The following is a 22,439-nucleotide window of genomic DNA, read 5'->3' as shown; positions in this document are numbered from 1 at the left end:
CCCACTCCTCCGGCGCCGTCCCCGGTTGCCCCGTCAACGTCGCATCACCGTCCAGTCCTCCCAAACGCACCCCAAATTCCCTGCCACTCCCCCCTGTCTCTCTGTCTGTGTGCCTGTCTGTCTGTCTGTCCACACAAAGACCCCCGTCGCATCTCATCCCATTCCCCCGACTTTCCCATGCACGGCCCATGCGACCCCGATCTGGTCTGCACGAGCAATCCACCGACCCGCCCGCCGCCCATCGCTGCCCGATCTCCCTTTCCCTTCTCTTTTCCCTTCCCTTTTCCTTCTTCTCCGTCTCGGTCTGCCACGGCGCGCGCGTGTGTGTACTCTCTTCAATTGATTGATACCCCCACGAGATGCATTTTCGTGTCGCCTTCTTGTTCTTCTTCTTCGCTCGTCTGTATTAACAACAATCCTTCCACCACACCCCCCGGCGCGACGTGCGCGCGCACGCCCATTATACCCATTGTTTATCGTTTCTTGCAAAGAAAAAAACATTACCCATCCCAGCGCCCGGAAATCGAAACCCACGACGATCGCAGAATAAAAGGTCCTGTTTGCCAGCTTTGCCGCCAAGAGTTGCTTCGTGCGACGGCCAAGCACCATGGAGGCCCTCCTCTCCCTCGCCTTCGACAACCTCTCGTCCTACGACGGGCCCAAGGTCCGCAAGGGCCTGCGCCAGGTCGAAGGCCTCCTCGCGCAGATATGCCTCTCCCCGGACCAACACCACCCCAAGGCCGACCGCCAGCGCCAGCGCAGCGCGGCCACCAACGACAACGTCAACAGCACCTTTGGCGGCGGCAACAACTACAGTAACAGCAGTAGCGTCAAGTCCCCCGGCCAGCAGCAGCAGCATTCGCCACCGCGCAAGGACCTCGCCCAGCTGTCGCACGACCCGGCGTTTCGCGAGTTCTTCAAGCTGCAGGAGGGCTTCGAGTGGAACGTGGCCATGCGCCTCATCGGCACGCTTGACCGCCTGATGGCCAAGGGCAGCGACGGCCAGAACGACCTGCTCATCCTCAGTGCACTGGACCTCATCCAGGGTGTGCTGCTGCTGCACCCGCCGAGCAAGTCGCTGTTTGCGCGCGAACAAAACATGAATGTGAGTGTTTGACCACCTGACGCCGCGCCCCTTTCGACGCTACGAGCCCATTTCGATCTCTCATTCTCCCCTACAATGACGTGATCACTGACACTTTGCCGCACAGCTCCTCCTCGACCTCCTCGAGCCCTTCAACTGCCCCGCCATCCAGTCCGCCACGCTCCTCACCCTCGTCGTCGCCCTCATCGACGCGCCCACCAACACGCGCACCTTCGAGGCCCTCGACGGCCTGCTCACCGTCACCTCGCTCTTCAAGTCGCGCTCCACCCCGCGCGAGGTCAAGCTCAAGCTCGTCGAGTTCCTCTACTGCTACCTCATGCCCGAGACGCCGTCCATCCCCCGCGCCCCCGGCAACGGCAACCACCGCGACTCGGTGCCCGCCATGCTGCAGCGCAGCCCCAGCAAGCTGGCCGGCGCCTTTTCCGCCGCGACCGGCACCGGCACCAGGCGCAGGCGCGCGGGCAGCGGAGGGACTCTCTCGGCCGCCACGCTGTCGACCGAGGAGAAGCAGGAGCTGCTGAGCAGGCATCTGAGCAGCGTGGAGGATCTGGTCAAGGACCTGCGCACCTGCGCCCCCTTTGGCGGCGTCGTGTGCTAGCGCGTCCTCTTCTTGTTTTTCTCTCATCCATCCTGATGTGACGCCAATCGTCGTCGTCATCTGTGTTGATTTTTGGGATGCTTGCGCGCGCTGGCGTTGGGATATATGTGTTTGAAAAGTGGCAAGGGCCCGGCGCTCACGCGATCGGGCCCCCCTCCCCGCGGGCGTTTCTCACTGCTGTTCTCTCTTTCTTTCTCTCTGACTAGCTACCCACTAGACATAATGGGCATCGTGTACGGATAAAGCAAGGCGTTTGTAGTATATATAGACGGTACGATATTTCTCATGCTCTTCCGGGGCCTGCCGCCTCTTTCGGCTTTTTTAATCTGCCGTGCCGCTTATGGGTGGTGTGAGATGATGATGATGCTCCTTATTTGTCGGCTTTCCGGGGTCCTTCGCTGGCGGGAGTTCCTGGTGTAGTGCCCGTCGTGAGGAGCGAGGGGGAGGGCTGGGGCGGTTGTTGCGCCTCGGAGCCGTAGAGCTCGAAGAGGCCATCTGTCGTTTCGGGGTGCGGGAACGGGTGCGTCGACAGATGCTGGGTCGACGGCGTGGGCGTGGCCGGCGCGGGTGGCGGTGCTGGCGTGGCCGTCGATGAGTCTATCTCGACGGGAACCGCAATGGCTTCGGCCCCCTGGGGATGCTCCGGCCCGGGCCTTTGCGGCGCGGGGGACGTGGTCGAGCGGCCTGCGTCCGAGGCCTCGGTGTAAGGCCCGGACACGGGGCCAAAGTAGTCGTCGGTCAGGCCGTGCGTCAGGCGCGGGCGCTGCGAGGCCGTCGTCTCGGACATTTCGCCGATGCCGATGGGGCGGTGGGCAGCGTCGTGGGGTATGTCGCTGCCGGGGGGCCAGCCGTTGGGGCCGGCGGCGTCCGGGTCCCGGTCCGGGTCCGGCTGCTCGTCCTTGCGGGCCCCCCCGGCGCCGGCGCGGCGTCTCCGGCGGCGGACGCAGAACCACCACGCCGCGAGGCCGAGCACCAGCCCGCCCGCGACGGCGACGCCCACGCCAATGCCGGCCTTGGCGCCGCCCGAGAGGCGCGCATCCGAGGTAGAGTCGTCGCCGCCGCCACCACCGGGGGGCACGTCGCCGACGGAGCGGACGTTGGTGTTGGTCGGGTTGCCGGGGGCGCAGTAGGGCTTGTCGGAGACGCGGGTGCAGTGCATCCACTCGTCGCAGCAGCCGGCGCCGTCGGGGCACTTGAACTGCGAGGTGGTGCAGCCGTCGACGACGGGCGTCAGCGTGCCCGATGAAGGGCCTGGCTTCTTGGTCTCGACGCACTGCCCGCCGGAGCGGCAGTCGAAGCCGAAGGAGCAGCACGCGCCGCCGAGGTCCTTGGGGCAGAGGTACTGGCTCGTCTGCGGGCACGCGCGGCCGCAGCAGCCGACCTGCGCCGAGGCGGTGGTGAAGACGGTGACGGAGGCGGTGTCGGTGTTGCTGCCGCGGCCGCTGCTGGCCGTGACGGTGACGGCGACGCTGGCCGTCGACGTGCACTGGAAGCGGTCGCTGCTGCAGTTGGAGTCGGAGACGCAGTTGGAGCCGATGGGGCAGCAGCGCGGCTGGCTCTGCTTGTTGACGTAGCAGTAGTGCGTGTTTTCGCAGCAGCTGCCGCCGAAGCCGACGTCGAGGCCTGTTTGGTGTCATCCGGTCAGCCAAAACTCCGCTTCCATATTCGTTTCATGGCGGAACAGCAACAACGTGACTTACAGTTGTGGAAGCCAACGCCGCAGTTGCCGTCGCGGCGGGCGAGCTGCGGCCGCGCCCGGTCGGCGACGAAACGCGGCATCATGCCCTCGGGCGCGAGCGGCACGGCGGCGTACCGCGCTCTGTCGCCGCCGCCGTCGCCCGCGACGACACCATCGTGAAGCTCAAGCTGCGCGCCGGCCAGGCCGACCAGCCAGGGCAGCAATCGCGTCGCCGTGGCCGCCCTCATCGTTGCATGCGTTCAACCACTATCCACTCCAGCGCGCCCAGCATAAAAAGTCGCTCGCTCGCGCGAACACCGCTATCGCGAAAAGCCTCGCCCAGCTGGCAGTCGTCGTCGTCGTCGTCGTCGTCGTCCTCTGCGTCAGGCGTCAGTGTCAGCCGCGCGCGACGGCCCCGCGAATCAACGACCAACGAGCACGCTTTTGTCTGTTTCTTTTTTTTTTTTCGCCAACTTGATCGACGCAGAAATCGCAAATGTGACAGGTAGGCAGAAAGAGGGAGAATTGCGCACAGAGACAGATCTTGAGCGCAAGCGCCCGCATCGCCCGGGGAGTCGGGGCGGGTGGCCCGATGCAGGGCAACCTCATGCGGGCGAGACCGCGCGCGCGCGAGAGAGAGAGAGAGCGACATGTGTGTGCGTGCGTGTGCATGCTGTGCTGTTGGGTCGGACGCACGGCGCGCATGCGATCCCTGGCCCGCCGCCGCATCCGCTTATTGTCCCCCGCGCCGGGTACTATTGTGCGAGCACGGCGAAGGGGGGCGCCGCCGGGTCAAAGGGCCGCCAAGCGACCGCGCGCGTTCGTTTGTGCAATGTGTTGTGCATGGAGGACGAGGAGGAGGTGGTGGTGGTGTCACGCTGTCACTCACTCACTGTCCGGCGTCCGTCACTGGGTGTCACGGCCGGTCTGTGTCTCCTCGGCGGCGGCGTCGGACAGCCGCAGCATCGTCGTCGACGTCGTCGTGAGAGGCACATTGCATGGGCCACGATGGAGGGCGGCCGCGGCGTCTTTCGGGCGGCGATTCAACTACTGCTACGAGCAGCATGCAACCCGAGAAAGGCAGGCGGGCGGGCGGGCGGGCAGCAAGCAACATCCCATCAATCACCATTGCCATGGCCCCAGCATCCCTGCCTCTGCCTGCATGCGTGCATGATGCGGGCATCTCGCGCCGCAGCGCTGACGGGCGAGTTGCCATTTGTTGATTTTACCCGTCGACACCGCGGTCGGCCGGCCGGCTTACACGGAGGCGGAGAAAATAAAGAGTGGGAATTGATGTGCGTGCGCTTGACTGACAATGGCGACGGCCGAGGATGGAAGGCTCCGAAGGGCAAACCTGAACCTGGCATGGCCCGCCTCCTCATGCAGCCGCATCGAGCTTGCTGCATTTGTCTCTCTGTCTGTCCGTCCATCCATCCATCCCGCCCTTCCGGTTGGTACTGGCCGTTCGTCTGGCACACCGTTTGCGCGCCCTCCTTCTCGAACTCTTGCAGCACACCCGAGCAGAATGCGACGCACACTGCCAGTCTGCGACGGCCGGCCGCAGCATACATACTACATACCTAGTAATGTAGGGATGTATCAGGCACGGATGCGCCACCACGCGGGCACTGGCGTCGACGCCCAGACCCCACGTTTTTGGTTATAAAAAGACTGAAACAACATGTCGCAGTTTTGCATCTGAGATCAACTACTGTACGGAGTACATACTTCGCAAAACGTATGACAACGCAAATATAACTGCACGGAGCACCGCACATCACGTCTTGTCCCCGTGCCATTTCCAGGAGACCCTGCGGCCCGCCGTGTTGCGTGCCCACCGCTCAACACCACGGCCTGTTACACGGCATCTCATGCTGTACCGCGGCGGCTCATCACATGAGTGACCGTGGCATACATGCATACTACTAAGTTACATGCATACTTCGTACTGTTGCACCACAGCACAAAAGACTCGTGTACAGTAAAGTTAGGAATAGAGCTTTTCATTCTTTGCGTCCACTCTGAAAGGACCCCGTATCATAGCCCAAGTACCGTTGACACCCGACCGACCGAGTATTTACAGCAACTCCAGGTTGTTCCCTCCTAACCAACGGCCGCATAACCTCACACACACCCTCTCTTTCTCTCCATCTTCACACACACATACACAACCATAAATCCAGTCTCAATTTTTGTTTCACTTCACCCCCGCTGCACGCCGCGCTCCGCGCAGTACTTGTCCACCTCCTTGCGCAGCGTCTCGCGCTGCCGCAGCGCCGCCTCCATGACCGCCTCGGCCGTCTTGCCCAGCCCGCGCGCGTCCTCGCGGTGCGCCCGCGCGTGGATCGTCGCCATGTCCTCGAGCACCGCCTCGAGCTGGTTCGGCAGCCACGTCACGATCGGGCTGCCCCCCGTCGCCGTCGGGTGCGACGTCCGCTTGAGGATGTACTCACGCGCGAAGCACCAGTGCCGCCACCGGAAGTCGCGCACCTGGTCCAGCACCTGCAGCCAGAGGCTGCGCGACTCCCGCAGCAGGTCCAGCTGCTCCTGCGATGCCTCGGCGGATGTGGCATGAAGGCCTAGCGCAAAGTTGCGCAGGTCCAGCTCCTGCGACCGCTCCTTGACCCACAGCAGGAACGCCTTGTGGTTGCTCGGCCGGTAGGAGCGGAAGTCCTTGAGGATCTCCGTCAGGGGCGTGTCCGGCATGGGCACCTGCAGCAGGTTGTCCATGAGCGGCACCATGGAGTCGTTGGCGCCCGACTCGCCGCGGAACGACATGGGCTTGCCGTCGTTGAGCCCCTCGTACACGACCCCGTTGGGGAACATGGACTGCGACGTGATGCCGAAGATGAAGGTCCGGAAGCTCGTGTACTCGGTCGGCCGCGACTTGCCCCACATGGTCTCCATGACGCCGTTGATCTTGCGCAGCGCCTCGAGGATGCTCGCCAGGCCCTCGTTGAACTCGGCCCGCTCCGCCGGCGTGCCCAGCGTCGAGGACCGCGACGACGCGTCCATCTTGGACGCCACGTCCAGGCACTTCATGGTGCCCGCCACCAGCGGGCCCGAGTTCTTCACCATGTCGATGTGCACCAGCACGAAGCCGGCCTCCGACGACGTCGGGTCCAGCCCGTGCTCAAAAGCCCGGATGAGCCGCAGGTTCGAGTACTCGAGCCCCGCCGCCGGGTTCTCCAGCCGGTAGTTGAAGAGGGCGTACGAGCCGGCGTACTCCATGAAGGGCTTGAAGCCGCAGCTGCGATGGGGGTCCGCGTGTTAGTGAACTCCGTTTCCCCCTTTCTGAGACTTCCACCAGGTGGGCAGACTTACATCTCGGCGCACCGCGCAATGGGGTGCGAAATGTTCTTGGGCAGGACCTGCCGCCCCAGGCCGTAGCCCTCGCCGCGGACGAAGCGCTCGTGGCACGGCTCCAGCAGATACGCCGACGCGAGGAACGAGTAGTCGCGGTACAGGGCGTTCATGAGGGGCAGGTCGTCCTTGTACTTGTCCATGGCCTCGGTCAGGTCCGGGAACGACGAGTCCACCTCCGGGCCCAGCTTGCTCTGCGCCAGCAGGCCCGGCTCGCCCTCGAGCGTCTTGACGGGCATGCGCTGCAGGATGGACTCGAGCGCGTCAAACTCCTTGGGCAGCTTCACGGGCGGGTCCATCCGCGGCAGGAACCCGCGCGTCGTGGACACCATGAAGGCCGGCAGCGAGGTGTCCTCGGGACGGGTGTCGTCCAGGACCTCGAAGGGAGCGGTGGCGAGGGAGCCCATCTTGCGTGCGCGTGGGCTGTTGTTGTTGAGGGGGGAGTTGTGGTGATCCGTCTTGAGGTAAAAGGGGGGGAAGGAGACGAGGGATCGTGATGGGGGAAAGGGGGGCAAGGGGCAACAGGTTGTGGCAAAAAAAGCTGTGCTTCTCGATTCCGAAGTTGCCTCGAGTGATGCTGAGCAACACAGAATCCGGGCGCTCAACTTGGGCCATCGCCGCCGCCTAAGTACCCCGTGGCCGGAATGCATTCCGGCCACGCAGGCGGGGATATGGTCACGATGCGCAGCAAACTCGGAGCCCGAGCCAAGCCCGGACCCTCGTTATTGGAAGGCACGCCGCCTCGATTGCGCATGAACACGTAACAGAAACAGTATCGTCCTCAACAACAAGCGACCGCCCGCCGCGGTCGTCGCCGGTCCGCGGCGCCGCACAGACGGGGCGCCGTGCGATAGTGAGGGCATCGTCGTGTAAGTCGATTCGCCACATGGCAAGACACTGCCAAAACAAGACACCGCCCGTCGACTGCCGTGCACGCCGTCGGCAGTGGCTCAGAGCCTCGCTTCCAAGGCCATCCGGGGAAACGAGGTCATGCTTTCCAATCCTCGTCGCGGCACTGGGGCGCGCAGCGGAGGCGGAGGGCGTCGTTTCGTGGGGGAATCCGGGGCACTTAAGGGGCAGGCGGGCCCACATGGTGCCGACTCTGCCCGGCCCTTTGTGGAGCCGTGGCCGGAACGATTCCGGCCACAGAGCGTTGCCCGGCCCCGGCCTGCCTCCCAGCCTCTGCTCCCGCATTCCAGACGGCCCCCCAAAAACACTGGGCACCAGGGCCGGTCTTCGGGCGGCCCGATCAAGTCGAACCCATGCCCTAGTCATATTCCCCTCACGCGGACGAGGTATTACGCAAAAGAAACTCGGGTGCGAATTATCTGTGCCATTATTGGTGCTCATCTTGCTCGTGATCCATATTCCATTCTGTAGATATCTGTCGTGGCGCGTGGCGAATCGTTATCAACCCTCCCAGTCGTTGCGTGTCGAAACCGAGAACCGAACCGGGGACGAAAGCATAATACAAGCCGAATCATACCAAAATCCAATCGTGATTCCCTGCCCTAGCTCTCCTTCACTGAGTAGTCTCTGCTGCCTCCGCCTTGGCGGCCGGTGTCGATATCGTCTTGAACCCGCTCGGCAAATCACCAGTTCCCATGAGAAGCCTTGTGGTTTCCTCGGGAGTGGACTCAGCCGCAGGAGTCTCCGGCTCGACGTCTTGATTCGTGACGGTCGAGTTGGTGTACTGCTGGTTCGCCCCGACGGGAACGGGGACCTTCAAACTGGGAGAAGGCGCCGCCGTCACGTCTTGGCCGGGAGCAGCTTGCTCTGTGTCTGCGTTGGATCCCACATCTCCAGCGGCCTTGGTCGCATCTCCCACGATCTTTGTCGAATTCTTCGCGGGGGATGCGTCTTCATGGGCTGCGTCGGTAGGAGACGGAGCGATGGCGACCGTGAGCTTTCGGGAAATCGTCACCGTCACCCGGTTTGTCATGGTCCTCGTGACCGTCGTAGTCTTCACATTGCCGTCAAGGTCTGTGGCAACCTCCTCCAGGGTGGTGGTGTAAACTTTGTCCAACGTGTTTGTTGCTTCCGTCGGCTCTGCCTCCTTTGGCGCTTTGGTCACGGGAGTCGCGATATCGTCCACGGCTGCTTTCTTGGAACCGCCTGCATCCGTTGCGTCGGGCGATTCGATCAAGATTGCGCCTGACGGGCCATCCTTTGGTTTGTCGGGCCTGTCCGCGGGAGACGTAGGGCGGGTTAAAGGATTGGCGTTACTTGACGGGCTACCGTGACTGGCTTGGCCATCTTTGCTGTCAGGAGAGGCAGAAGCCGAGGCAGGCTCATCGCCTGATCCCGCGGGCGTGTTTGCGGCGGTGTTTGCGGCAGTGCTCTTTCCACTGTTCTTTCCGGATTGTTGTTCTGCGGCCACGGCATCCATAGTGCAGTTAGCGTTTCTACGGAACAAGGGGTGATCACGTACCTGGTCAGGCTTGCTGTCGGTACCATTGACTCCGAGGTAGTACAGCAAGTGTTCGACATCACATTCTTCTCCATTGGCGGCCGCCTTCTTGTCATCGGGGAGGCGACCGGATGGCAGCAGAGCAGCCACTTGTTTCTCGAGGCTGTGTAGCTTGCTTAGAATGTCAACCAGCTCGGACACTGGCACCTGAACGGCCTCTGTGTCCCTCGCCTGAACGACACCCTTGGCGACCTTGACTGTATGGTGGAGTTGCACGGCATCGTTGGCAAAACGAGGGAGATACTTTACATCACGCCTAGCGAGGGCATTTCGCGTGTCAACCGACGCTGGATCACCGACACCAGAGGATAGAGCGAAAGCAGCATTGACGAGATCGGTAAGTAGAACCATTGTGTAGCAATTTTGACAAGGGTTGTGAGGTGAATGGCAGAGCACTCTCTCGGCTGGTTCAAGGCGATGATAATGGCCAGGGCATGATATATTGTCCCAGGGAAGACGTTTGACGTTGTGCAGAGCAACGCATTCCAGTCGACACATGGACGACTTGGCTGAATGACGCTTGTCAATCCCACCGAGCTATTGTGACCAAGCCTTCGCCGATCCATTCGCACGCATATTGCATTCCAGCCAGGTTGAAATAGCAACGGTCATTGTGAACGCTTGACGACACTTGTCGCGGCATTCCCAATCCCTTGGCAGTTCGCGAGCGGAACATTGTCCGTCCCCACACTACTGTTCTGTCGCCTGATCTGGCTGTCGATGAATAGTACGGTTAGGCTGTTGCCAGTCGGGCCGTGTTAGACTTTTTGTCACAGCTTGGTGGTGGACCGACTGGGCAATTGCCGCTTCAGCTGGGCGGCCAGTTCGAGCGAGGGTGCGGCGCAGAGCAGCATTACCGTACGACTGCAAGGCGAGATTGGCCTAGGCTATTGCGATCCTTGGCTCAGCAGGAAATTCCCGGCCCACGGCGCGGCGAGTCATTGCTCGATGCCACGTCGCATCGGATTGCTCTTTGAGTGCCGAGCTGGTCCCGGAGAGCGAGCAGTGCAGTCGTTCCACCAGCTGGTTGCGAATGGCCGGGACGAATCTGCGGGCATTGGTTGGAAGCGCCATGCCAGTTTCACCAGGGCGACGTGCGGGAGTGAATGCGATGATCCACGGCTCGCTGTGCCCATACGCTGCCGGTTCAGTCTCGAGTGACGGATCAAGTGAAGGTCCCTAGCGGGCGGGCAATCAAGCACGGCATACGGTCCTTGCACGGCCCGGGCATTGCAAACGCACAGGGAGCAGCGTCGTGAAACACAATGGGGTAAAGTAGCCCGGGCGTTGGTTGCGCTGCTCGGGTGGCGAAGACTTGGAGAAGCCGCAAGCCGAGTGGTGCAATTCCGGGATCGTTGGTGACGGCTGATGAGGAGGGCAGGAGGCAGGGTGTGGACGCTGCTGACACCACGGAGCTTCAGCTTGAGATCGAGCCGCGCTGTGCTGGACAGACAGCACGGTAATACTCGTGTCTGGTGCCCGCAAATACGGCACGCCGAGAGGAGAGGGAGGTGGCGCTGGTAATGGTTTGGTGGAGGTGGAGATGGAGGCGGAGGTTTGTTGGATGCTGGGGCTGGCTGGCTGGCTGCTGTCCGTTGTCAAGTGTGCGCGTGTCGTGCCTTCCAGGCGTTTCCGACTGCGTGCTTGCTGTTGTTGTTGCCTCCTGAGCTGGTGTGTGCCCTCCCCTGCTCCTTCCTCCAACTGACTGCGTGGACACACTGGCAAACTGGTTGCGTGCGTGCCGTCGCGGCGGACACGCGCCCCTTGGGCTCGTCGATTGGCCGGCGCGGCCGGAGGCAAGGATAATGCGTGGTCCCTTTTTGGGGCCTCCCGCACGCGCTAGGCCGCATCGGGGCGGGCGGCAGCTCCCCAGCGCCCCCACCCCCCTCGCGCTGGTTGGTCGGCGGGCCGGGCGTCACGTTCTGGCCCTGATGACGGGAGGTGTGCCGCTGTGCTGCTGCTGGGCTGGGCTGGGCTGGGCTGCCAGGCTGGGGCTGGACTCTGCACTCTGCGCTCTGCGCTCTGCGCTCTGCGCTCTGCGCTCTGCGGCATCCGCGCCGCCGCTCGCCAGCCCAGCGTCGTCCGTCCGCCGCCGCCGTCCACCCGCGCAGACAAACCTTTTGCCCACATCATTTGCCTTGTGCGCCGCCTCTGGCACCAAAAAATTGTCAGGATGAGACCAAGGCCCCAAACCTACGAGACAACGCAACGCCCCCCAGAAAATGAAAATCCCGCCTCCCTCCCTCCCTGCCTCCGCTCCCCCCCAACGCTCCCCGTCCGTCCCTGTTTTCCATCACCACCGCCGCCATGTGCATCATCGCCATCGTCACCACCGCCTGTTAGACCAGCGCCGCCAAATCCCGCCCGCCCCCTGACCTCCCTGCCCGCCTGGAACCTGACCTGGCCTGACCTGACCTGAATCGACTCGACCGCGTGCTGCATCACCACCGCCGCCGCCGCTTGCTGCCGAGGCCACCAACGACGGCACCCCAACGCTTCAGCTTTCGCCTCTCACTGCTACCAAGTAGCAAGCAGCACCACCGCACCGCACCGCATTTCGACTTTGCCCTTCCTTTGACTGCTGAGGTGCTGCCGGGCCACCGCCCAGAATCTGCCACCGACTCCGCCATCCACCACGTCGCCTCGCCTCGCCTCGACTAATAAAGTCCCTCTCCCCCATCGCCACACGCTCCAACCTTTGTCCCCCGTCATCCCCATCGTAACGCCTCGACACCCACGCCGCAACCCATCATCGCGACACCGCCCTGCATCACCTCGCCTTCGCGATGCCTCCCACCGGCAAATCCGCAGACGCCCGGCGCAAGTCGGGCGGTAAGCCCAGTCTGCTCGTGACTTTGACCGTGCCCTCGCGTCAGCTCCGAGAAATCGTCGACCCCGACTCCATCAAGGAAGACACGCCATCCGTCAAGTCGCCGTCGGAGCCCAAGGACGTCAAGGATTCGCCCGCCAACTCAGCCAGCCTCGCCGCCGCGCCGACCGCCAATGGCGAAAACGCGAGCGATTCGAATGCAGCCACCCCGGCTGCCGAGGGCACTCCCGCCCCGTCCGTCATGGGGCCTCCCACCGAGGGACCCAAGAAGAGAGGAACAAAGCGCGGTGCGGCAGGCCTCATTGACGGTGTCCCCAAGCCAAGGGGGAAGCCGGGCCCGAAGAAGAAGCCTCGCCTGTAAGCCACCCTTCCATCCCAAACAATGGAACCGCGACGGGCCACAAAGAAACGTCCACGGCCCTCGATTACATGAGCGTGCTAACAATAGACCAGGGAGGATGGCACAATAGATCACTCGGCAAGCCGACCTTCTGGCGCACACAAGCTGGGCCCCAAGGCGAACCAAGGCGCAATCAACGCCGGCCTTCGTGCACTCGACAGAAGCGGCAAGCCTTGTCGCAAGTGGGCGCGCGGCGGCTTCAAACTCAAGAGCTTCACCGGCGTCGTCTGGGACGTCCCAAGATGGACTGCGCCTCCGAAGAAGGATCCGGAGTCCAGCAATGGCGAATCCGGCGCCCCATCTGCGGCGGACAATAGCAGCAGCAAAGAGAACAAAGAGAACGGCCAAGAGGGCAACAGCGCCAGCAACAGCAACAGCGGCGCCGACGCCGAGATGCGCAGTGTCCACAGCGTCAACGCATCGTCTCCCGCGCCAATAGCCGTCGCGGCCGCATCGTAGATGCACTTATTACTTTGACTGCCTCACGGCGGCGGCCTCTTTGGCTATTCAACACGCTTGGGGAGTTTTGAGTTGACGGCTACATGCCGAGCGAGGCCTATGGGATGGGCTTGAATGGCCATCAGGAGCATGGTTGCTTGTTTGTTCGAATGTCATGTTTATTATGCGACTCTTCACATACGCGACGGGCGAGTCGCTGGCGTTTGGGCAGGAAATGGGCGCCCGCGTGCATGGACGGCCGGGCCGTGGAGTACCGGGCCGAGGACAGCGGGCTTTTGTGTACAGTAATGAGGATTTTCACAGGCTCAGGGTTCATATATAGACCGGCTCGAGCCGATGTTCACCTGACATGGCACGCATCGCCGGCTGCTGGTCTGCAGGCGTTTGTGAATTTGGGCGATTGTCGTGACGTTTACGGGGGTGATTGTGCGCGTGGTGGGCAGAGAGGGCTGGTCATGTTGTGGACTGGTGCTGATCCGACGCCACCTCCGCTCAGCGGCTCTCGGGTGACTCGGCTGCGCTGGAATTGCGTGGTGGATGTCATCATGGGATTCGCGAATCATCCACGCCGTCCCGAGGCATCGAGCTGAGCCGGCGGGGTCGAGCAGGCAAATTTATCCCTCAGCTATTGACAATACATGCACGGCCTTGTTACTCGAGGTTTTGGACTGCTGGACCCGTGGACGGTGCGCTCAACTGAGGGCCAACGCTGGGCGGCGGCATCTTGGCGCCGAGTTGGGACGTTGGAGCGACGTCGCCATCTCCAAAGCGGCTTAGTCAGCGCACATCGGCGTGTGCCTGAGCGGCCGGGACGGATTCGGCTGCTGGTTGTCGTGCTGGGTGGTGGCTGGCTGGCGGCACCCGTGGCAGCAGCAGCGACAGGAGAGAGGGGGGTTCACGGCGTTGGCGTCGAGCGAGGATGTGAAGAGGGTTGCTGTCACTGGTGCTGGTGCGGCTTCTGGCGCTCTTTGTGCATATCGGCAGCCAGCCTCCGCCCTCTTCCATCAGCACAAGCTGCAAGGTACCTTACCCATCATCATCATTCGCCGTAGGCTAAATGCTATTCATGGGCGGACGAGCCAGGCGTGGTTGGGCGCCCAGAGCGGGCGCCGAGTCAAACTCAGCGTTTCCGGCTGAGACGCGAGACGCTTCGCTGGCGCCATGGAATGGATGTGCATCCCCGACGTTGAGCGTCCGTGACCTGCCTTGCCGTGGCTTTTTGGTGGACGAGGGCGGCGTCCGGTGGCTCTCCAGTGGTGGGATGAGGCCCCGTCGTTTGATGGGCGGGCGGACGGGCTGGCGCCTTGAGGCCTAAGCTACAGCGGGAGGCCGAGCCATTCAGCGCGGCCGTGCTGATGGAGGTTCCCTACCTTAGGTGAGGCCGCGGTGGATGCCGGGGGGCACTGCTGATGATGCGTCCGAGGTGGCCGCCCGCGTTCCCGACCGGGAAGGGAAGCTGGAGGAGGTGGCCCGCGTGACGGCCAGCGTGGGTGGAGCAGCGTGATGGGCGATCCACCGGCTGGTGCTGGTCGGGTGCTCGTTGTGCTGGCGCCAGCGCTGCGCAGGTGCTGTGATCGCTGCTGCAGCTTGAGGGGCATGCAGCGACATCCAGCCATGGATGGCAGCTCAGCGACAGGGCGGGCACCTCAGCGGCCGCCATCACCCCCGGACCAGCAGCAGCAGTGGTCCCAGTCCCAGTAAATTCCCCAACCACAGCACCTGGGCTAGCGCCGCAATGGGGGGTTCCGTCACCACCACCACCCGACCTCTCGTCACCTCATCGATGACACCTCACCTACGTGTTTGAACGTCTCCGCAGCGCACCTCGCCATCCATTAAACCACCCTTGGGCGCCGGCACTCTTGGAATCGTCTCGCCTTACGGGCCAACTTCCGCCTCTTTACCTCGTCTACACGGTCTCGCGGCGATTGATAGCCTCGCCGTCTCGACGTCAGGTGCTGGTCACGCTGCTGGGCTCTAGCACGCCCCCCATCCATCTGCCGCTTATCGTGCTTTATCGGGGCAAGGCAGCTCTTCCACTCCCGGAATCGCGCGGCCCTCTCCCGCTCCAACCGCCTCCTCCTTCATCCTCCGCGTCTCCAAGCCGCCCTCGCCCGCCTCGACCTCTCTGCTGGCTCGCAGCACGACGATTCAGCAACACACCGACCCGCCCGCCCGTCTTTCCCGCGAGCCCTCCGCGCCGGAAGCCCGTGTCTACCCGCAGCGGTTCTCGAGCCTCCCTCCGTTCCTCCATAACGCACTGCCGCCACCCGCCTCACCGGTGAAGCTGTGTTGGCCGCCCGTTGTCCAGGTACGAACGAGCGGCAGGTTGATGAAGCGTTGACCGGGAGCTCCCGCAGCTGCACGCGCCCTCGTTTGCCGGGCTCGTTCCCCTGCGCTCCCTCCCTCCCTCCATCACCATGACAAGTCCGTTTCGGCATGGCTCATCTGGCTTTCCAGACTCGGACTCGTCATCTGGAACCACGGGCCAGACGTCTCGCAGCCGACGTGCCTCTCCCTACAACAACGCTCCGGCCGCTCCTCCGCGCGGCGGGGGAAGCCACAGCTCCAACTTCTACACCCATCCCTCCCGCACCTCGCTCCTGAGCCCGAGCGGCGATCTCCTAGTCGAACCCGTCCCCAGCCTTTCACGACCGCCGACCCACGATACCGCCGTCATGGACGAGCAGGCCGGCGACGGCATGGCCAATGTTTGGAACGCTGGAGGGCCTCTGCCCTCCTTTTCTCGCGCTTTTGACATGTTCACCACCCCGCGAGACGCAGACGGCTTTGGGCATGGCGCGTTCGTTCCCTCGTACCTCCGAGGCTCCACGTACATGCGACTGTTGGAGGAGCAGAGGAAGGCACAGTCACAATCGGCCAAGGAATCGAAGCGATCGACAGACAACGGAGCCAACGTGGATTCCAACGGCTTTGTCCGACCGCCGCTCCCTTCCGGCGCCCACCGGGGCATGACGCACAACGTCATCGAACGACCGCCACCCTTCGAGGAAGACGAGGCAGTGCCGCCACTGCCGACTCGATGGAACAAGGACGACGCCGGCCATGGTGCCGAGGTGCAGTCAAATCCACTCACCGTCCGGTACGTTGGTTCTAAGAACCACCACGAGCGTGAATACGAGGCTGGAGGCGTCCGAGCGAACCATCATATGCCCCCGGAATGTGGCATATATTACTTTGAGGTGCAAATTGTGTATGGGAAGCGTGACGAGTAAGCGAGACAATTTGCAGCCGGCTTGAAGAGGACGATGGCTAACTTATGGAAGCACCACCATCTCTATTGGCTTCTCGGCCAGAAATACAGCGCTCTCAAGAGCAGTGGGCTGGGAACCTGAATCCTGGGGCTACCACGGTGATGACGGCCGGACGTACACTGGTCAGAACATCGGACGCAATTACGGACCGACCTTCAGTCTCGGCGACGTTATCGGCTGCGGTGTCAACTTCAGAGATCACACAGCCTTTTTCACCAAGAACGGAGTGAAACTAGGTAACGTTTACTTGCCGCAAAGATACTCTTGCACACGCTGACAGGATAGCAGGAACTGCCTTTACAGATGTGGTGCGAAGCAAGCTGTATCCTACAGTCAGCATGAAGAAGACTGGAGAGCAAGTCACGGCCAACTTTGGCCAATGTCCATTCGTCTATAACATTGACGACATGATTCGAGTACGAGCCCTGTCGTGCAATGCAACACATGCAAGGAGTCGCTGACGTTGTGTTGCGCAGGAACAACGAGAAAAGATCCAGTTGGAGATCGCGGCAACGGACACCTCACGGCTGGAGCCGGGGATGAACGGGACTGACCTCATCCAAACATTGGTTCTGCAGTTTCTCCAGCATGATGGATATGTGGAGACTGCAAGAGCCTTTGCAGAGGACATCAAGGCGCAAAAGGAGGCCCTCAATCTCGACCCAAACGTAAAGGTAGACGGGATTAACATCAAGGATGACGAGGACGCTAACAACCGCCAACGTACGTATCCTTGCCTGAGCTTCTTTGCCCCTGCCCCTTCTAACTTGATGCAGGGATCCGCCGAGCTATTCTGGAAGGAGACATTGATCGGGCACTGAAGCACACGAACGCGTTCTATCCCCAGGTGCTGCAGGACAACGAAGAGGTGTACTTCAAGCTGCGATGTCGCAAGTTCATCGAGATGGTTCGGAAAGCGGCACAAATCCGCACCGGCGGCGGTGAATCTAAAAGAAGCAACGGTCACGGGCCGACGTCCGGTTCCCAGGACATGGACCTCGATCTGAACGGCAACGACGGCGTGTCCTTGGTGGACAACATGGACATGGACGGCTCGGAGCAACAGATGGAGCTCATGCAATTGGAACAGAGCATGCTGGAATACGGACAGGCTCTCGGCGCTGAATACGCCAACGATTCTCGCAAAGAGATATCAAACGCCCTGAGTGAGATTTGGTCCTTGGTTGCCTACTCGAACCCGCTTAAAGAGCCACAGGTTAGTCACCTGATGGACCGCAAGGGCCGATCTTTGGTTGCCGAGGAGCTCAACTCAGCCATACTGTGTAAGTCTCGCTCTCCACACCCGATGTCTTATTTTCTGACCCGTTGCAGCTTCACTTGGCAAGTCATCGCGGGCTGCTCTCGAAAAGATCTATGCGCAGACTAGCGTTCTGCTTGACGAGCTCCGACAAGACGGGGGCCCTGGCGCGTTTGTGTCTCTGCAATCGATTCTCGAGGACATTACGACGTTCCCACAAATCTGAGATCTGTGTCGCAAGGCGTGTTCAATCAGGGTGCGGCCAGACTCTGCTACTTGGTTTCATGGTCACGGTGTTTGGCGCTGGCATGTGCGCTTGCATTTCTCTTGGTCGTGGCGCTCTGGGGGGTGTTGGGGGCTGGCTGGTTACTCAGCTCCTCCTCCATTTGCTTGGTTTCGTTCTGGAGGCGTTGAGATTGTTTCGGAGCAACCCCTTGATCCCACTCATCATGCTCGCTGGGGGAGGAAACCGTTGAAGAATGCTACTTTGTGGAGGCTGTCCATAGATGCGCGCGACTGGAGTGCAGGAGCAGATCTGGGGGGGAGAAACGCTCGGGGTGGCTGTATAATCGGGCGAGCGTACAGTAACTAGCGGAATAGAACCGTGTGAACCGTCTTGACCGCGAGATTTAACTTGGTTGGCGGCACTGGTCGTGCGTGTCTTTGAGTACGGACACAGTCTGTCATTAGACGTGGCTTCATTATCGATCAAAGTTTCCGTTCCCAATTATGTATCGTACAGCAAAGCAATTTCCGTTCCAAATGACGGGCAAGTCCCAATCGCACCCAATTCATCTCGACCTGCAGCCGAACGCCCAAACTTGGTTTCCCAAAGAGCTGTCCCAAGATCCTGCCTGGTCGGCGTCCTCCAGCAATGCCCGTGTCTGATTGTTCCGTATTAGTTCTTCATCTCTGGCTGCCGAGCAGCTGCTTCATCCCAGTCGCACTATCCAGCCGCTCAGGGGGTAATCGTCCGGAGGCCCCCCTTTCGGCAGCAGGCCATTGGCCTCACCTCGGCTCAGGAGAACAGTCGCAGACCGTCAATCATCTCCCCGACGGTGGTGTCGAGGGTCAGCACTCCTCCTTGCTCTAGATCAACGGCGTTGGTTAGTTTAACTTCACACATCTTGTCAAGCTGCTTTTTGCTGGCCTTCACGACCACGTATTGTGAGAGAGAGCAGACTTACCGTGGTAGTATCGAGCCAACATGGCGATGGGAACCCACTGGGCCGAGGATCTGCTGATCAGGCTGGCGCCCCTGTCGATGAGCATTCGTACCAGGCGGGGGTTTCGCTGCGACACGGCGTGGTGCAGCGCGGTGCGTGCCTGGGGGTCCCTGATGTCAATAGATACGCCTCGGTCTAGCATGATGGAGACCGCCGCGCAGGTGACGTCGTAGCTAGGCTCCGAGTAGCACACGCACGCGGCGGCGAGGTGGAGGGCATGTACCTTGAACGTCGGGGTCGGCTCGTACTGGAGCGGGATGAGGGGGAAGCTCTGCAGGATGACCAGGGCGCAGCGCGCGCTGCCGCGGAGGAGCGCCTCGAAGAGCACGGGCCGGGGCGTGGCGAGCGGGATTTGTCTGTCGATGAGGGCGGCGATGAAGTAGTCCGAGTCGTACAGGAGGGCCTCGCTCAGGGGTGTCATGCCCCTTCGGTCGGGCACGTCGACCCGGGCGCCGTGGTTGAGCAGATCGAGCGCGATGGTTATGTCGCAGTTGGCGACGGCCCGGTGAAGCGGCGTGCGGCCCATGGCGTTGACGGCGGCGGGATTCGCCCCACGAACGAGCAGCAGGTTCACGATATGGGCATCGCCGCCATGCGCAACGGCCCTGTGCAGAGGCGAGTCGAGGAAGCACGGGTCCGCAGCCACGGCATTGACGTCGGCCCCTCTGCTCACGAGCGCGAACACGACGCAGATGTGCTTCCGCGCGGCGGCGGCGTGCAGGGCGGTGCTGAACCCATGATACGAAGGGTGCGAGAAGAAGTCGGCCTGCTCGTTGACGAGGGAGGGCTTTCCCTCGAGGAGGCTGGTGACGATGTCCGTCTGCCCGTGCGCGGCGGCGCGCTGCAGAAAGCCCGCGCGGAAGACGTCGACACCCAGGGCGGCCGCCCTCACAAAGGTTTCATAGCGGCCGTTGGCCGCGGCCCAGCACAGGGCGTGGCCGTTCTGGGCCCTGGTATAGTTGACGGAAACGTTCTCGTCGCCGGCAGGGTCATGGACGCCGTAGATTGCGTCCTGGGCGTCTCGCAGACGGCGGTCGTTTTCGTGGTACAGCCGTGGGTTGAAGGCGTTGTTCAGGGCGCGGCTCGTCTTGGCGAGGCTCGCGTAGTCGTCAGAGTCCAGGAGCTTCGCCACCATCTCAAAGAGCTCCGCCGGGAGCTTAAGCAGGAGGGCCATGACGAAAGTGAGTCAAATTGTCGTCGGGGCGAGTGAGTGGATGAAGGAATGAATGAAGCCTTCGAGACGAGGCGCGTCGCGATGATGAAGACGGTATGTGAAGGGGGGGCAAGGGGTGTTGATGACAACCTTCGAGTCTCTCGAGCGGTCGGGGCGGGCGGGCTGTGCAGCAGGGTAAACTCGCGTTGCAAGCCCTCGAGAGGTTGCGAGAGGTTGTGAAGGAGGAAGAGAGTGACCAGGTTGGCGTGTGGTGGTAGACGGTTTATATAGGGTCGCGAACAGGCGCGCAGCTGCGAGGTCGACGGCGCTGCCAGGTGGCGGCTGAACAGTGAGTTAGGCGAGCCGGCCGTACTGGCGAATAGGACACCAGGAAACGGAATACATTGGATGAAACAGCTATGGTCCATGAGTGTTTGGTAGAAGAGTCTTGCAGTCAGCCATCAGCTGCAGCGTTTGCTTGTCGTGGCCGCCACGTAGGGCCGGACGACGATTCCTGACGGATGAGTGTCTCGGTGTTGAGAGCGTCTTTGATGCCCATCTTGCTGTCTTTATTGTACCTGTTCTCGTCACCACAGTCTCGTCTGCGGTTGGCCGCGCCGGAGCAATCACGTCTCTCATCCCTGCGATACCTGACAGCAACGAAAGCAACGATAGCAATGCCACCCCTAGGTTGTCTAACCGAGGGAAGTCTCAGTAGTGGCAGCACTATCACGCTCCTTGAAATCGCAATGCACCTTGCGGATAGTGGCCATGAAGGTTTATGAAATCTAATTTGCTTTGAAAGCGACCTGCACTACGGCATTGAAATCGCAGTCGAATGGTCATCTCAGCCTTCTAACCATGTCCCTCGATCCTCATATGTTTTCCCTATTCACAGCAGAGAGGAAGGCATCTGTGACCACAGCCGGTTCTGGAACCCCATTTCCTTCCACGAGCTGATAAGCCTGACCGACGACTCTTCCGCTTCAGGGCCTAGAACCGTTCTTGTCATAACCTAATGACGTCCGAACGGCGGAGTGCTTCGAACGACTAGTCAAATTCGAATAGACTCCTGAGGGACATATCGGGGTGCCAGGATCCTTGGTCTGCATTTCTAGGTTAGTTGTTGTGATACAAATATGGCGCTCGTGTTGAAGATCTCACCATAGTGATACTCCATGGCGATACCGAGCGGCGTTTTGCCGTCCCTGTCCGGCGTCATGAGATCGGCACCCTTCCTGACCAGGAAGGTAGCAGGCACGCCGCGGCGCAGCATGCAGGCGTGATGCAGAGCCGTACGCCCGTAAGTGTCCTCTGCATCAATTTCCGCGCCCTTCTTCAGAAGGGTACCGAGGAGGCTTCGAAGGGCATACATGCCTGTTGTGTCACCCGTCACGGCGACAATGAGGGCATAAAGGCCGTTACCCTGTTCATCCACACGATCAAATTGGATGCCGGGGAAGTGTTGAAAGATAGCTTCCGCGACTCTGAACCGGCCGCGGTCCAAGGCGTCAAAGAACGCGCCCTGGGACTGGCCTCGTTCCAGAGCTCCGTGCCTGAGAAGGACTTTGACGCAGTCTCCCGCGCCCGATGCGATTGCCAGGTCAAGCGCTGTGCGGTCGTCATTATCAACAAGGCCAAGACTGGCACCATGTCCGAGCAGCAACTGCATGATGGAATGATAGTTGCGCTTCGCCGCGGTGTGGAGTGCTGTCTGTCCAGAGGCGTTTTTGATAGTCGGATCCGCCCGGCGGCCCAGAAGAAAGCTCACCATGTACGCATTGTTCTCCTCTGTGGCTATGTGTAGGGGAGTGCCGTGAAGATAGTGCTGAGCGACAGAGTTCACTTCGGCTCCCCTATCGAGAAGCAGCCTAACGATCGCAACTCTATGTGATGAGGCAGCGGCGTGCAGGGCTGAAATAGGCCACGGGAAGAGCCTAGCATCTTTCAGGTCAAAATAAAAGTCCTGGGAGTTGATGCGACAGGTTGGATCCTTCAGGAGCACTTTAACGACGGCCATCAAGCCGGACCTCGCAGCGCTCTGGAGGGCGCCAAATCTGTCGGTTTTGATTCCCATGGCTTGCATCGCCATAAGAGTCTCTGGTCTGTTTTCTCGAACGGCCCAAAGCAAGGCATGACCATCGTAGAGTTGACTCTCAAGCTCCACGATTTCGTCCAAAGAGTCGTATACCGCTTTGTCGTTGAGAATTTTCCGAGTGTGTTCCCGCCAAATCTCAGGGGAATTTCCATCGTTCATTTGATAGAGGCGACGGTTCAGGATCTGGTGCATTCGACGACTTGTGACGGCCAAAGCGGCAAGGTCGCGCTCCGAGTAAACGAACGGGGCGACATTGTCGATGATTTCCGCAGGCAGGTTGGCAAGAAACGTGGCCTGCGGCCGTAGGGCCTCCGTGGGCCAGTCAGCCTCGTTGACGACTCGACGCCGACGAACGCGTCTCGACGTCATTTTTGTGTGGCGGATTCTGGAGGCGTCATTTGCGCGAGGGAAGAGGAGGTTGCTGCAGCTCAGTCGGCGGGCTCACGATCTCGGTGGAATTTTGCCTGCAGAGGAAGCGTGAGGGGAGAGAACAGAGAGGAAGGACGAGAAATCAAAGATTAGATTG

At 61.4% G+C, this 22,439-nt stretch overlaps 8 protein-coding genes across 8 annotated transcripts; 3 read left to right on the top strand and 5 right to left on the bottom strand.

Moving 5' to 3' along the window:
* Positions 1-607: 607 nt before the first annotated feature.
* On the top strand, positions 608-1,703 carry PLICBS_004996 (uncharacterized protein; the record flags this gene model as incomplete). The annotated part of the gene is made up of 2 exons (XM_018325597.2): positions 608-1,105; positions 1,212-1,703. 2 exons carry the CDS (start codon positions 608-610, stop codon positions 1,701-1,703), a joined length of 990 nt encoding a protein of 329 aa, XP_018175349.1.
* Positions 1,704-2,073: 370 nt separating this feature from the next.
* Positions 2,074-3,629, bottom strand: PLICBS_004995 (uncharacterized protein; the record flags this gene model as incomplete). The annotated part of the gene is made up of 2 exons (XM_018325598.2): positions 2,074-3,326; positions 3,404-3,629. 2 exons carry the CDS (start codon positions 3,627-3,629, stop codon positions 2,074-2,076), a joined length of 1,479 nt encoding a protein of 492 aa, XP_018175350.2.
* Positions 3,630-5,583: 1,954 nt separating this feature from the next.
* PLICBS_004994 (uncharacterized protein) lies at positions 5,584-7,151 on the bottom strand (the record flags this gene model as incomplete). Its single annotated transcript, XM_018325600.1, has 2 exons — positions 5,584-6,631; positions 6,706-7,151. The coding sequence occupies 2 exons, from the start codon at positions 7,149-7,151 to the stop codon at positions 5,584-5,586; spliced, it is 1,494 nt and encodes a 497-aa protein (XP_018175352.1).
* A 1,115-nt stretch (positions 7,152-8,266) lies between these two features.
* On the bottom strand, positions 8,267-9,565 carry PLICBS_004993 (uncharacterized protein; the record flags this gene model as incomplete). Its single annotated transcript, XM_065600634.1, has 2 exons — positions 8,267-9,097; positions 9,176-9,565. The coding sequence occupies 2 exons, from the start codon at positions 9,563-9,565 to the stop codon at positions 8,267-8,269; spliced, it is 1,221 nt and encodes a 406-aa protein (XP_065456706.1).
* Positions 9,566-12,000: 2,435 nt separating this feature from the next.
* PLICBS_004992 (uncharacterized protein) lies at positions 12,001-12,903 on the top strand (the record flags this gene model as incomplete). Its single annotated transcript, XM_018325602.2, has 2 exons — positions 12,001-12,401; positions 12,498-12,903. 2 exons carry the CDS (start codon positions 12,001-12,003, stop codon positions 12,901-12,903), a joined length of 807 nt encoding a protein of 268 aa, XP_018175354.2.
* Positions 12,904-15,323: 2,420 nt separating this feature from the next.
* PLICBS_004991 (uncharacterized protein) lies at positions 15,324-17,662 on the top strand (the record flags this gene model as incomplete). Its single annotated transcript, XM_018325604.2, has 6 exons — positions 15,324-16,135; positions 16,191-16,414; positions 16,467-16,594; positions 16,655-16,901; positions 16,955-17,461; positions 17,511-17,662. The coding sequence occupies 6 exons, from the start codon at positions 15,324-15,326 to the stop codon at positions 17,660-17,662; spliced, it is 2,070 nt and encodes a 689-aa protein (XP_018175356.2).
* Positions 17,663-18,454: 792 nt separating this feature from the next.
* Positions 18,455-19,836, bottom strand: PLICBS_004990 (uncharacterized protein; the record flags this gene model as incomplete). The annotated part of the gene is made up of 2 exons (XM_018325605.1): positions 18,455-18,525; positions 18,624-19,836. The coding sequence occupies 2 exons, from the start codon at positions 19,834-19,836 to the stop codon at positions 18,455-18,457; spliced, it is 1,284 nt and encodes a 427-aa protein (XP_018175357.1).
* Positions 19,837-20,865: 1,029 nt separating this feature from the next.
* On the bottom strand, positions 20,866-22,282 carry PLICBS_004989 (uncharacterized protein; the record flags this gene model as incomplete). The annotated part of the gene is made up of 2 exons (XM_018325606.2): positions 20,866-20,921; positions 20,980-22,282. The coding sequence occupies 2 exons, from the start codon at positions 22,280-22,282 to the stop codon at positions 20,866-20,868; spliced, it is 1,359 nt and encodes a 452-aa protein (XP_018175358.2).
* Between the last annotated feature and the right edge of the window lie 157 nt (positions 22,283-22,439).

This window comes from Purpureocillium lilacinum (assembly GCF_023168085.1).
Source record: "Purpureocillium lilacinum CBS 284.36 DNA, scaffold_3, whole genome shotgun sequence".
NCBI lineage: Eukaryota > Fungi > Ascomycota > Sordariomycetes > Hypocreales > Ophiocordycipitaceae > Purpureocillium > Purpureocillium lilacinum.
The sequence above is the reverse complement of the archived record's forward strand: the minus strand, read 5'-3'. Positions and strand labels throughout refer to the sequence as shown.